This window comes from Kryptolebias marmoratus, linkage group LG2 (genome assembly GCF_001649575.2).
Source record: "Kryptolebias marmoratus isolate JLee-2015 linkage group LG2, ASM164957v2, whole genome shotgun sequence".
Classification (NCBI taxonomy): Eukaryota; Metazoa; Chordata; class Actinopteri; order Cyprinodontiformes; family Rivulidae; genus Kryptolebias; species Kryptolebias marmoratus.
Genome location: NC_051431.1, coordinates 16,503,098 through 16,516,575, shown reverse-complemented (window position 1 = coordinate 16,516,575; position 13,478 = coordinate 16,503,098). Strand labels below are relative to the sequence as shown.

The window sequence follows — 13,478 nt, the reverse complement described above, 5'->3', positions numbered from 1 at the left end:
CCCCACCCCACCATGAAGCTTTAGCAAAAGATGCATCTCTTGCCCACTAAGAAGACACATTGTCTCAGACCCACTCAGCAAAAGCCCTCTCCGCACAAGTGATTGTGTATTCTCAGCAGAATAACCGGAGTGACCTATTTTAGTTTCCTGAAATTAATTTGAGAATTAAATACGATGTGATGTCGGTGATCGGAGTCATTTTTTGTTGTCTTCCCTCCCCTCCTTCTGTTTCAGTCAAACATTCATGTCCCCCCTTGTTTTCCTACGCAGCTGGAAAGAGGCATTTGAAATTCTCCCTGAGAGAGTGGCGCTCCGCTCTAGCAGCGAGGCGCGCGCACACCGCCAGGGCGATAAAAGAATAGTCCTCGTTTTAAAATGTGCGTGGGTGGGCGCACATCCGTTTGTGAATGGCATATGATGGGGTTTGCTTTTTCAACTGTTGCACGCCTCTGATTTCGGAGCTCGTGGATTATTCCGGGCGGCCTACGTACGGATTTACGTTTGTCTTGGCGTATTCCCTGTCCTTCTCATTTACAGAGATGACAGGAGTGCACGCGGGGAAGTTCTGTCAGTGAAAGGATACAAGGTTGTTTTTTTTTTGCTAGTTTGTGTGTATGGCTTCAACTCAGCCAATTTCACTAATATTGAGCTAAAACTTGGTGTGGTAGTAGCTGAGAGTCACCCCAACATAGAACCTAACTGATCACATGATCACTGATCATATGTTCCATTAACTATTGGAGTCCACTGTGTCTGTTAGCGAAATATCTCATGAACCACTGAACAGATTTAAATGAAACTCAGAAAGTAATCATTGGACATACAAATCAAGATGGCCACCACAGCTAATTGGTATTAGCCAACACTAAAATGGCTCTAATCTTACAAATATTGAGCTAAATCTTGCTGTGTGATAGTAGCTGAGAGTCATTCAAAAGACATACCCTGAGCTCTACACATTGCGCTGCATCTTTGCTAAAAGCTTTGGCCTTAACTGTTTGAGTCAGCACTCTTTGTCTGTTAGCAAAATATCTTATGAACCACTCAACAGATTTTAATAAAACTCAGGAAGTAAGCATTGGACATAAGACGCCCGCCATAGCTAATTGATATTAGCCAACAGAAAAATGGCTATAACTGAGGCAATCTTACCGATATTGAGCTAAATCTTGCTGCGTTGGTAGCTTGAGAGTAATTCAAAAGACATACCCTGAGCTCTACACAGCCAATTTAAGATGGCCGTCATAGTTAATTGACCCTAGCCAACCCAGAAATTGCTGGAACTCGGACTGTTTTGCCCACGTTGAGCTGATTTTGGTGTAGCAGTGGCCGAGAGTCATCCTCAACACGTTCTAGGAGCTCTGGGAGCAAGGTTTAAGCAAAGCGGCCATAACTCTGTCCCCTCTCACCATAAGATGATCATACTTTAAAGCTCTGGGCATGAAAGGCGGCGGGCAATATGCATTCCTTCGAGGAGTGCTAGGTCTTGTTTTGACAATCAATGTCAAACTAATTACATCAGGGGTGGGCCATCCTGCTCCTCGAGGGCCACTACCCTGCATGTTTTACTTGTTTCTCTGCTCCAACACACCTGGTTTGAATCAATGGGTGATTAACAGGCTTCTGCAGAACATGAAGAGGTAATTTACCCACTGAATCAGGTGTGTTGGAGCAGGGAAACAAGTAACACATGCAGGATAGTGGCCCTCGAGGACCAGGATTGGCCACCCCTGATTTACACGATTAGGCGAGCAACATCAAATATGTCGTCATTTTTAAAAAGTGTATCTCCTGCTCCATCTGTGTACTGTAAGTTCTAACTACGAACGTTTGTGCTTCACATAGAATAGAATATGCCAAAAAAGCTGCAGCTAAATCTGAAGCAGGTTTTTGTTTACTGCATGATGAATTAAAAGCTTTCTCAACACAGTGCAGTGTGTCAGCGCCAATAAAAATGCGCTGCATTAAAGTGAGGGGGTTTGTTTGGACCTGCTTGTGTTTTTATGTTCGTGTGCAAGCTGCTTTTGGAGGGTTTTATGGTACACTTGCGTGCAGCTTGAATAGGGCTAAAGATATAAATGGTTAATGGTACGTAGGTAATGTTTGTTTAGGGAACGAGTGGTTCATTTGCTGCCGTGAAGCCCTCGCAACAAGAAAAGCGACACGGAGGGAGCGCGATAGAGTAACTCAGCGTGGAAGTGACTCAGAAAGAGGTGCAAATGAAACAGTGGCTTGGTTTTTTTTGGAGGGTGGGAATCATGAGGTGAAACTTTCCTGGAAAATGGGAAAATGGGGGTTGTTGAGCAGGTACATGAAGTGAGGAGAGCTTGAAATTATCTTTGACTTTGTTATTATAAATATGAACGCTGCATGTACATTTCTGAGCTGATCCGTCATGCAGTGTATCCACACTGACAACCTTTTATGCTGTTGTCTTTATTGTTCTTTTTTAAACAAAATAATTCATTTCTTTTAACAGTCAAGTATACACAGTTTTGTGTAATGGCTTGAAAAGTAAATACTGGAAAGTTAACCATTTGTGCCTGGAGACTTGCTCAAATTAAATGAAAATAACAGCATAACCAGTAATAATGTGTATCTAATGCCGGTGATCAACTACCTGTACACTGAAACTTTAAAGAAACGTGTAAAGTATCTGAAATGGTGTCAATATGATGATCAGCAGATACTTGAGTTCTGCGCTACCCTTCACAAATAAAACAGACTTATACTGCAGATTTTACACAGCAGCAGTGTGGCTTGAGCTGCAGCAGAAACAGAGCTGACATGAAGACGACCTGTGTGCGCCTAAATGTTGACAAGGGAGCCAAAAAGACAAATATAACACATTGCATAAACACCACATCGTGAGAGGTGCGGCCCCAGACCTAAGGTGCCCTCTTAAGATGAGCAGAAGCATGTTCCACCAGCAGACGGAGAGCGCCACGCAGTCGGCTCGCTGATTATCTGGGAGTACGTGTGGAACTGAGCTTCGTTTTGTTTGAGCAGCGGTTAACCTTTCTGCCGTCCTGCGAGTTGATTACATTCACGGAGACTCTCCATCCCTAGATGCCTTTTTGCGTTGTTCCTTCCTGTTTCTTATTATCTCATTCTGCGTTCAGCATCCCCCTTCTCGTAATTCTTCACCCTTCCTCTCCTCATTCCCCTCATTCCGCGCTGATCTGTCTTCTCTCCATCTGCCTTTTTTCTTCCGGAGACACCGCCTCCTTCCATTCCTCTGTGTCCTTCTCGTCCTCTTTCTGGTATTTCCCCACATTCTTTTCACAGCATCAGTCCTCTTTTGCATAAGCATCGACTCGCATCCTCTGCTGTTGGACTCGTTTCAGGTTTTTGCTGCCGTTTCCTCGTTAATTAGATTCCTCCATTGTGACGAAGTGAGTTATTTATGAGCAGTCAGATTAAGAAAATTATAAAAAATTGCCAAAAAAAATCTGAAATATGGCTAGTTACTCATTTCCTTAAGCACTGCCACCGATAGTCAACTAACTGCTAAACACAGGATGTATTTTGATTGTTAAATTTGTCTGAATCATCCACACAGAAGCTGACTTGTCAGTGTTTTGCAAAGGGAGGTTTTAATTGTTGTCTAACCTTTGTTTTGCACCTCACTAAAGAGATGCAGCCTATAATTTACAACAAGGCAGAAGCAATCGCCTGCTTTTATTTTTTTTGGCTAAAGCAGAAGTGATCCAGAGTTAAAGCAAATGCATAGTTTGTTCCGAAGCGTTTATGTCCGTTTTTGTTTGGTCTTGAAAACATAAGTCGTTGCAGTGGGAATGCATGGGGCTGTTTTAGAAAGAACACCCACTGTTAAAGTAGTTCAATAAAGTAGTGGCAGCAGGGTAGCCATAAGCTCCGCTCAGTTAGTCATAGGACTTATTTATGGATTGACTTTAAGTATATAGATATTTCTGGTACTCATTGTGTCTTTTTTTTTTTAGTCACTACAGCCTTAAAAAAAAAAAAAACAAAAAAAAACGATTTTATGAAGAAAAACCAAAAACGAGAGCTTCAGGTTCGACATAAATCTAACCCGACTAACGTCACCGGAGTAATGTACAAGACTTGTCAGCGAACCACCCGTTCCTCTCAGCAGCTGTTAGGTGTGATACGTTGTTGTATTTGTGCTATTGATATAATGTTGACACACTCATTCGCAGTGATGTAGAGCCATTCCCCAGGAGGAACGGTGCAAGTCTGAAAAGCTGGGCGAGTGTTTGTGAAGCGTCAATACAAAAGGTATATAGAGAGCTGGACCTCAGCCAGCACTGTAGTCATCACATTAAGCATCAACAACAACAACCACAAAAAAAAAGGCTGCTCAAGATGCCTCTGTAGCTCTAACCTCAGGCGCCAAAGATAACGATTTTGCCGCAGGTCGTTCCTGCACTCTCCTACGCTGTTTCCCACCAAAAACCTGTCTGTGCTGAGACTGTCAAACATGAGCGCTCAGATAGGAGTTGATCCTAAAAGTTAGCATTGAAGAGGATAGTCATTTGCAACAATCTTGATAGCAACGGCACTGTCACTGCCTCTCTGAGTGGACTCAACTTCACAGAGCCGCTGCAGACGGAGAGGCCCTCAGCCCTCCCCTCACGAGCAAAATGAACCCATAAATACAGCCGATGTTCACAATACTGAGCTGGACTGAGCAGCCAGAACGAAAACGGTTTGTTTGTTCCAATACCGCAAACATTTTGATGTCCTTGAATTTGTCAGCTCTTCTTCAAACATTAATGGGCACGTTTTGGAACTGTTATGTCGCGTTTTGCTGGCGAGCTGTTTAAAGTTTAAAATGAAAACCCTTCAACTCTCATTGCTATCAAAAATAAAAAGTACCCCAGAAAATGTAAACCGAGGGAGCTGCTTACATTTTGCTAACAGTGTTGGTCAATAAAATGTTTGATGCTCATTTGCTTGTTTATTTTCCAGAATTGTTCCACGTGATTTAATGTGAAATGTGTTCATAAAAAGTTTTTAGTGAACGATATCAACATTTTATTTACATGCAATAAATTTGACCTCTTTCCAAGCAAAAATCAATACATGAATGTCTCTTTAGATTTTTTTAAAATTTAGAACATGGGCGTCAAACTCCGTTGCTCAGGGGCCACTCTCCTGCATGTTTTAGACGTGTTCTTGCTTTAAAACATCTGGTTTAAATGGATGACTTGTTGCCGCGCTCCTGGAGAACTTGATGATTTGGTGAGGAGGTAATTAAACCATTTGAATCAGGTGTGTTGGAGCAGAAAAACCTAAAACCTCCAGGAAGTGTAGCAAAAGACTCCTATTTTCCTTTAATGAGTTTTAATCTAATATTAGTCTCCAAATTATCAAACAGAATAAGTACCAAAAGCATTTTATTCTGATTTGTCAACCTGTCTGTTCATTGAAGAAATGATTAAAGTCCACGTTATGCTTTGACAAGACTGTTAAGACTGCTATAAATCTTGCCAAACTCAATACATTTTCACATTCTAATGAAGTCTCTTTCTGCTCACAGGTTCATGTGAACATGTCTTTCATTCACCTGCTACTGTGGAGACCGAGTCAGCCTTATAACTGCAAGATCCTGGAGTTGTTCCGGCTAATGAGACTTAGCCCAGACTTTGCTTTCAATTTCCAAGGTTGCGTCGCTGCGCCTGTCCCATCTGTTTCGGCGATGCTCCCTCCTTGACATCCAAAGGAAAGGAAGACAGGTCGCAGAGGAATATACTCCAGCCGTTTTTGTTTTTTTTCCTCCCAGATCTTCCACTGTGCCGCGAGCTCTCGTCATGGCTGGCAAAAGTGTTTCCCGAGCAACTCTGTGACGACTCTTCGCAGCGAATCTAAGATCTGGCTCCTCTTTGTTACGTCATCGCACCAAGATGAGGATCTGGCTGCTGCTAGTTTTGTCCATTTGGGTGAGGCCTGATCATGCTGACGCCGCTGGGTTAAATGAACGACGAGTTGTAGCACACATGCCTGGTGACATCATCATTGGAGCATTATTCTCTGTCCATCATCAGCCTCCCGCTGACAAGGTGATTTAGTGCTTTAGTGTCAGTCTGTCGCATGGCTTGTATCGTATTAGATTATAAGAATTCATCTTTTTGTTGTCTTGCTATAATCATATCTCTGTTTGACAGAAATACAATGAAAATATCACACAAACAAAGGAAGAAAAAGTGTTAAATTATGAGCAGAAAAATCACTGACGATAATTTTTAGCCAGATTTGTGAACTATTGTACTTGGGGGTCATAATGTTACTCTGATTATCAAAGGAATATATTTAATTTGGAAACTGAGTACCTTTTTGTGAGTCCATGAACATTCAAGCTCTATTAGTTACCTCAGAAACCAACACTCACCCACTGACATTTAAGCTTTCTTTCCATCTCATTATGAATAACTGGAGAAAGGGAAAAAAATAAGCCTTTGAACATGAAAGCCATGTGAATGTGAAATCAAAATTAGCAAAGTACCTATTTGTTCAAAGCATCTGTGTAAAATTCAGATAATTTAACCTGCTACAATACAAATGAAGTAATGAGTCCGAATAAGTGATACAATTTAGTGAGATGACAAGACTTCAGCTACATTACTTTACTGTCGATTCAGTTTTATTTGATTTTCTCTTATCTTTCGTCCTGTCTGCTTCAGGTACACGAGCGCAAGTGTGGCGCCGTGCGAGAGCAGTATGGCATCCAGAGGGTGGAGGCCATGATGCACACACTGGACCGAATCAACGCCGACCAGCAAATCCTTCCTAACATCACCTTAGGCTGCGAGATCCGGGACTCCTGTTGGCACTCATCTGTGGCTCTGGAACAGAGCATCGAGTTCATAAGGGATTCTCTGGTCTCATCTGACGAAGCTGAGGAGTGGGGTGGGATGAGTTCTTGGGGAGGAGGAGGAGGAGGCGGCGGTGGTGGCGGAGGAGCGACAATGAAATGTGCGGACCCCGCTGCTACTCCGATGCGGGGAAAGAAGCCCATTGTGGGTTTAATTGGACCAGGATCAAGCTCAGTGGCCATCCAAGTGCAAAATCTGCTGCAGCTATTCAACATCCCACAGATTGCCTACTCTGCCACCAGCATGGACCTCAGTGATAAGGTGAGCCCATTTAGCTCTGTTAGCTTTTGACAGATTTGGTCAAAACTGGACAAATGAAGACCACTAAATGTTGGCGCAATCAATTACTGCCACTTAAATGGTTCATTTTTTAACCTTAATTATGCTATTGTTTTCATTACCTTCTAATGAACTTCTTCCACCTTCATAATTTCTTGTCAATAACTTTCTTTTTATTGTTTCAGAGCCTTTTCAAATATTTTATGCGGGTGGTGCCTTCAGATGCCCAGCAGGCACGAGCTATGGTGGATATCGTCAAAAGATACAACTGGAGCTACGTGTCTGCTATCCACACTGAAGGTAAACCTATTTATTTTTCTTGCTTGATATGTACAGAGATAGTCTGTTTCTCCATGTCTTGTCCAGTTTTTTCCCTTTATGCTACTACCTTTGCTCCTTAAGTTTGTTTACCCACATATATTTTTTTTTAATTCAACGCTGTTTAAACAACCTTATACTATCAAATTTCCAATTGTGGATAAAAGGAGAGAAAAATAAGTTCTAAAAAATCTGAGCCATGAAGCAAAAAAAGTCTTCTTTTTCCACCAAAACAGAACTGCTTTATCAGTTCAAAGAAAAGAAGCGAAAGTGAGAGAGAGATTTAATTGATTAGATCTGCAGCACTGTGGTGACGTTACTGCAGCAGAGAAGGAGGGCAAATTGTTTTTTAAAGAGATGAGTTTTCAGCTTATGAAGAAAAATGTGGCGAGAATGGAATTACTGTCACTGGACTGGGGCCAGCTGGATGTCAAAAAGATGATAAAACAGTAGTGTCCAAAAGTGGGAAAGTAGATTAGCAGGTAATGGTTGCAGGATGGTTGGAACAAAAAGGTCACAAGAAATGGAACAGTAGCTGTGCCAGAAAGCCAACGAAGACGGAGTGTCTGGTGCCTGTGGCTTCCGAGTACTTCTCAAAATAAATCCCCAGATCAGCGAGGAACGACAGAGGGGAAACGATTAGAGACCCGTGAGAGGACCACGTACTAAAAACAAGCAAACCAAAAGAGTTGTGTGTATTCATTCAGTAAATATGAAGCTGTGGTTGAGTTGAGTCACTTGGTTTACCAAAAGAAGATGTTGGCAATAGTGTGACAACTATCTGACCAGGAGGACAGTGTAGTGGAGTCTGTGTGTGTCAGTATGTGTTCAAACAAGAAAGGTTGCTGTCCCTGAAAGTGTGCGATAAAGAGCGTTAAAGGACACACTTACACAAAAACGTGCACAAATTGAGTTTTTTTTTTTTTTTTTTTACATGCTGGACTGTAGATTCTGATGCCAAACTGCTTACAAAGTGTGGACATAGCCTTGTGTTGTATGAACGTATCGAAGCATTTAACATCAAAATACAGATTATCCGTGCTTCGTCTGTGTGACAGATTTGTGACAGATTTGTGATAATGTGGTGCGAATGGAAAAAAAGGAGATGATACATGTAGATTTTATTGAGACAAGAAATAATATGTAATGCAGAGTTGCTGATGCTGAGCTGCGTGAAGCATACTATAAAAAAATTAAAATACAGCTAGATTACATGGTTACAGATTGTGGTGCAATTAGGTTGTGTGAAAGGTGCAAAAGAAATTAAGCCGGAGTGCTTAATGAGGTCACATTTGGTCTATTAAAATACATAAATAATATGTGGTTTAGCCTTTTATAGCTACTTGTAACACTGTCTTTGTTTGGCAAAGTGTTGTTTGTCTTTCAGCTTTTTATTCCGACACTCACGTTGTAGTGCTTTCACATGGAGCATTGTTTTTTCTGCAGGGAAAGAGGGCACCCTCCAAGTGTCTTGGCAGTTACTGGGAGAACAGAAAGATATCCCCCCCCAAAAAAATTGCTGGTTACTTCCAGCTGCAGACTTCGATTCAGAAGGTGCTTTATCTTTCAAGCTGTCAGAGGAAAGCCCTGGCATTACTTCTACTGATAAGGACGAAGAGAGGAGCTGCAGCGAAGAGGCTGTGAGTTCAAAATCTCCTCAGAGCAAGATGGGAGTTTGGCGAGTTCAGGCTCGTCTAGGAGTTTCCACCTACACAGTGACCACTACCAGATCCCAGGCTGAGTAGGGCGCGATTTGGCAGCATTCGAAAGGAGAGTTGCACAGAGACTTATAAGAACATAACAGCAACTTTATGACTTTAATAGAACCTCGCAATGATCAGCCCACAGGAATTAAACTCCAATATGTTTGTGTGACTGAGAGGTTTCCTTCATCTTAATGTGACAAGGTCTTTGGCAAAAGGTGCCGCACCCAAGTTAAATATTTTTTTTTATTTCACCGTGTCCAAAAGGCATGTGTGACCTCAGCTTGGTGCAGCACAGGTCCACACTCATGTCATGCAACACATGACTGGATTTGGACGTGTACGCAGGTGTGGGATAGTCTTGATCTCGTCGGTGCTGTTGCAGGTCCAGCAGCTCTGCTCTGCTCTGCTTTGCAGAATGCAGGTCGTAGTAGACAAAGATCTGATGTCCGGTGAAACGAAAATTAACATTTCCACCACAGCTATTGCCCATGCTTTTGACTTTTTCATTTCTTTTAGTATCATTTTCCACCCTTTGCCATCCTTGTAATTGAACTGGTTGTTGTTGGCTTTTCTTGGCTCACACAGTGAGCAGCCATCATTTGATCTACATGGAGCATTGTATCCGAAGGCTACATATTTTTAGCATTTTGGTGGACTGCATGTGTTGGCTTGATATACACAGTTCTTCACTTTCCAGAGGGTGAGACTGACCCAGATAAATACCAACTTGGAACCAGGTCTTAAGTTCATCACGGCCTCTGGCAGGACGGTTCCCATCATGTTTGTAATGCCACAGAAAACTGCCCAGAAAATTTAAATGACATTTATTAATAGATCCTGAGATCTATTAATAAAAGAAGGATTTCATACAAATCACCCAGTATATTTGGAACTGTTTAGTGTTGGAAAAAACATTTGTTTTCTATGTGATATTTATGTATTTATCTTTTCACATGTGACTGATCTCCATATGAGTGTGTGTGTTTTTTTTGAGGGGGGGAACATGAATAAATATTTTAGCAACCAGGCATGGACCATGGGCAGTTTGCTTCATTGGTTTGCTGTTGTGGGCCCACAATACGTAAATTCGCCAGAGAAGCGGTAATCTCTGTATGCACTCAGAAAGGCAGGATTTAGTCCTTAGGGTTGGGTAGTCCCTTGTTAAACACAAGCATTCTGAGACACCAAAAGCAACCGTACAAGGGTGGCAAAAAGAAGACAAAAAAAATCAGGATTAGAATTAGTCAGAAAGGTGGGGTTTTAAAAGTAAAATGGTGAAGGGAAAAAAAATGTGTGGCTGAGGGGGAAAAAAGGAATATCTGGAGATAAATGGGAACAGGAAACTAGAGAAGAGAAAACAATGAAGCACTTAAAAAAGGCCAAAAAAGCACTCAGGCAGAGTTAAAAGATGAGTGTGTGTGTTTGGTTGTAGAGAGCTGAGAATAGCTAGATTGTCAAGATATAAAATTAAAGACGTGTGTGTGTGTGTGTGGAGGGGGGTGACTTTATTGTTACTTTAAACTGTTCCATTTAAATTTTATCCACACTATAAAACGGGGTCTGTCTGCGCTACATTGTACTTCTTTATAGACACGACTTTAAAACAAAATGCGGAGCCCTGTAATTAACGCAGGGAGGACCGAAGACGAGCAAATGTCTGCAACCTAAAGTATTTAAAATTAAAACAAAACAAACAAACAAACAAAAAAGCTGAAGCAGTACGAGCAAAGTCTTACAGTATAATAAATATTTTAGCACTTCAACACTTTTGCATCAGACAGCTATTTACTCCGTAGCTATTTTCTCAACCAAAGAATGTTTGTGTTGCCACACATCATGTGTGTGCGCCACATTTCAAAGAGCAGCTAACAATGCGTTGATATTTATCCCATCTTCGCTGCATCGCTGATGAATACTTTAGTCATGAACTGACAACGGCGCCTTCAGAACTACCTGCTGTTTGACTTTAAGGAAAGGAAATATTATTAGGGAAATAGCCTCGTCTTGTAACATTTTGCCTCTCTAATAAAACAGACATTTGTAAGTTTTCTAAAACATTCACAGTTATTTCTTTTTTAAAATCGGCAGTGTGTTGCAAAAAAGAAAAACCTCAAGCAGTTCACCGAAATTATATTCAGGCTCTACTGAAAGTTTTATAAATGTACACCAGTTCTCCTGCTTAAGAAATATTAGTCAGAAACCCTGCTTATTATATATTCTTTCATGCCTCCTAATTAGTCATTTTTGCTCCTACGGTATTGGAAATTATATTGAGTATCAACTGTTTTCCTGAGCAATGGCACTAAGTTTAAAATTACAGTATCGCAGCAACTGTAATATGCACCATACAGTGTAAGTGTGTGAACATTTAGTCTCAGTTTTTGATCACAGCCTATTATTAGTCTGGTCATAAAACAAACTAATAATTACTCGCACGTATAATCACCCGGCACTACACTGAATCCAGGATTTTTTTTTGTCTCATATTTCCCCGCCGCCTCCCTTTGTTGTTACTCTTGTTTCTCTGTTCAGCTCAATTCATTTCAGCTCGATGGGTTTTATTGACCTGAAATTTGACAAGTGTCACCCAACCACACTCTAACCACAGTTGATCAATCCTCAATCTCGATGCCAACTTTCTCTTCACCTCTTTCTCGACAAATGGGCTCTCTTCTTGTCTTTTTCACTTTTTCTCATTTCTTTGTCTTATTTGTCGTTTAATGTTGTACAATGGTCATCTGCTGCCCTGATTTCTAATTTGATTTAAAAAATGTTGGTTGAATCTTCTACTAAAGGCAGCCAAATGACAAAAATATATACAGTACATATTTTTAATTAAATGAAGCCATGGGCACTGGTGATGCAAAGAGGCCAAAAATAAACCAAAAAAACAAATCCAGACTGAGGCCAGAAAGCGAGCAACACTGCTATGGATTTACAAAGTATGACAAGAGTCTAACATGGAACAAAGGAAACCTGGTGGGATAAGTACTCAGGAAGAAAATTACAAACTCAGTGCAGGTTCTGTAATTATTAATTAGGGGCTTGGTGTGTGTGGAGAGCAGAAAGAACGGCAGGAAAAAAGCAAGGAAACTATCTTGTTGTTCTTCAGCTTTGCTTTCAGATAAACTTAACAAAAGCTGAAGGAAATGTTTTAGACCATTTGGACATTTAATTGTAGCTTTTAGTTTTTAAAAATATTTTTAAAAAACTCAAACTAACAGATGTTTAAATAACATTTGGGCCTTATAGTATTAGCAAACGAAATAGAGTTCAAGTGTCTTAGGTTTGAACTGTTAAGACTTGACTTGAGTTTTTATCATAGAAACTGACTTAGTTGTGATCCCCTGCAAGCTGCTCAAACACACAAAGGACAATTGTTGTTAATGCTACTGATGGGGATGCAGTTGAGTAAAAATGTAATAAAAAAAATCTTCAACATTCCAAATAGAAGGCAGTGGAAATCTTTGCTTGCTTTTATAATCTCTCAATAAGGCCATGAATTTGTCAGTGTGTTAGATTCTGACACACAAGACAACCCAATCTGTTTCTGTTTGAAAGAGAAAGTTTTGTTTTCCAGAGCTGCAGCAGATGTGATGTTGTATCTGAGGAGAGCTGGAAAAAGTTACGGGACCAACAAAGGTCAAGAATAATAGGAGACGGCAGACGTGCTCTTACTTAATGCAGAAGACGTGTTTACGGCATTTTTCTTTGGGTCAAGCTTTGACAGGAGGGATGCAGGAACAGGAAAGGGAGACAAAGCTGGAGAAAGAGAGATGCTGTAGTTGATTACTGACCACAATTAGAAGGAGAGGAATGAACTGAGAGGCAAAAATTTACAAACTGCATCTGAATATAAATGTTGCTGGTAGGTTAAAAAAAAATCTAATAGAGAAGAGTGGGATCTTTTTGATGCCAAAAGAAATGAGATTTGCATTTAGTAAAAAACTTTTAAATTGCAGTACTTCGTATACAAGATAATTAAATATAAGCATGGAGGAAGGGTGAGAAGAACATAAAGTGAAGATATTTCAATTTCTGTAAGGGTTTTAACTTGAAAGCTTGGAAAGAAATCATAAAAAAACACAAAATGGCTAAAATACAGCCATGTCTCTTCTTCCTTTGCTTAATATGCGCATACATAAACATTGCCATATTCAAATGCTTCAACAAATTTACAATGAATAACCATTGAGCGGTTCTCAAACCTCGCTCCTCCGGGTGAACGTCCTCTGCTTCACCCATTTATCCATCTACAAAATACTATAATACGTTGATCTGGAAAGACTTGCTGAATGGGAATAGTATTCTGCCATAG

The 13,478-nt window shown here is 40.7% G+C and overlaps 1 protein-coding gene across 2 annotated transcripts in view; it reads left to right on the top strand.

Moving 5' to 3' along the window:
* Positions 1–13,478, top strand: part of grm5b (glutamate receptor, metabotropic 5b) — a 73,814-nt gene that overhangs the window by 5,675 nt on the left and 54,661 nt on the right. For both annotated transcript variants that reach the window (XM_017431013.3, XM_017431012.3), the window contains exons 2-4: positions 5,525–6,044; positions 6,666–7,118; positions 7,322–7,436. In XM_017431013.3, the coding sequence (XP_017286502.1) occupies positions 5,889–6,044; positions 6,666–7,118; positions 7,322–7,436 (724 nt within the window). In that variant the 5' untranslated portion in view covers positions 5,525–5,888. The remainder of the gene's footprint in view (positions 1–5,524; positions 6,045–6,665; positions 7,119–7,321; positions 7,437–13,478) is intronic.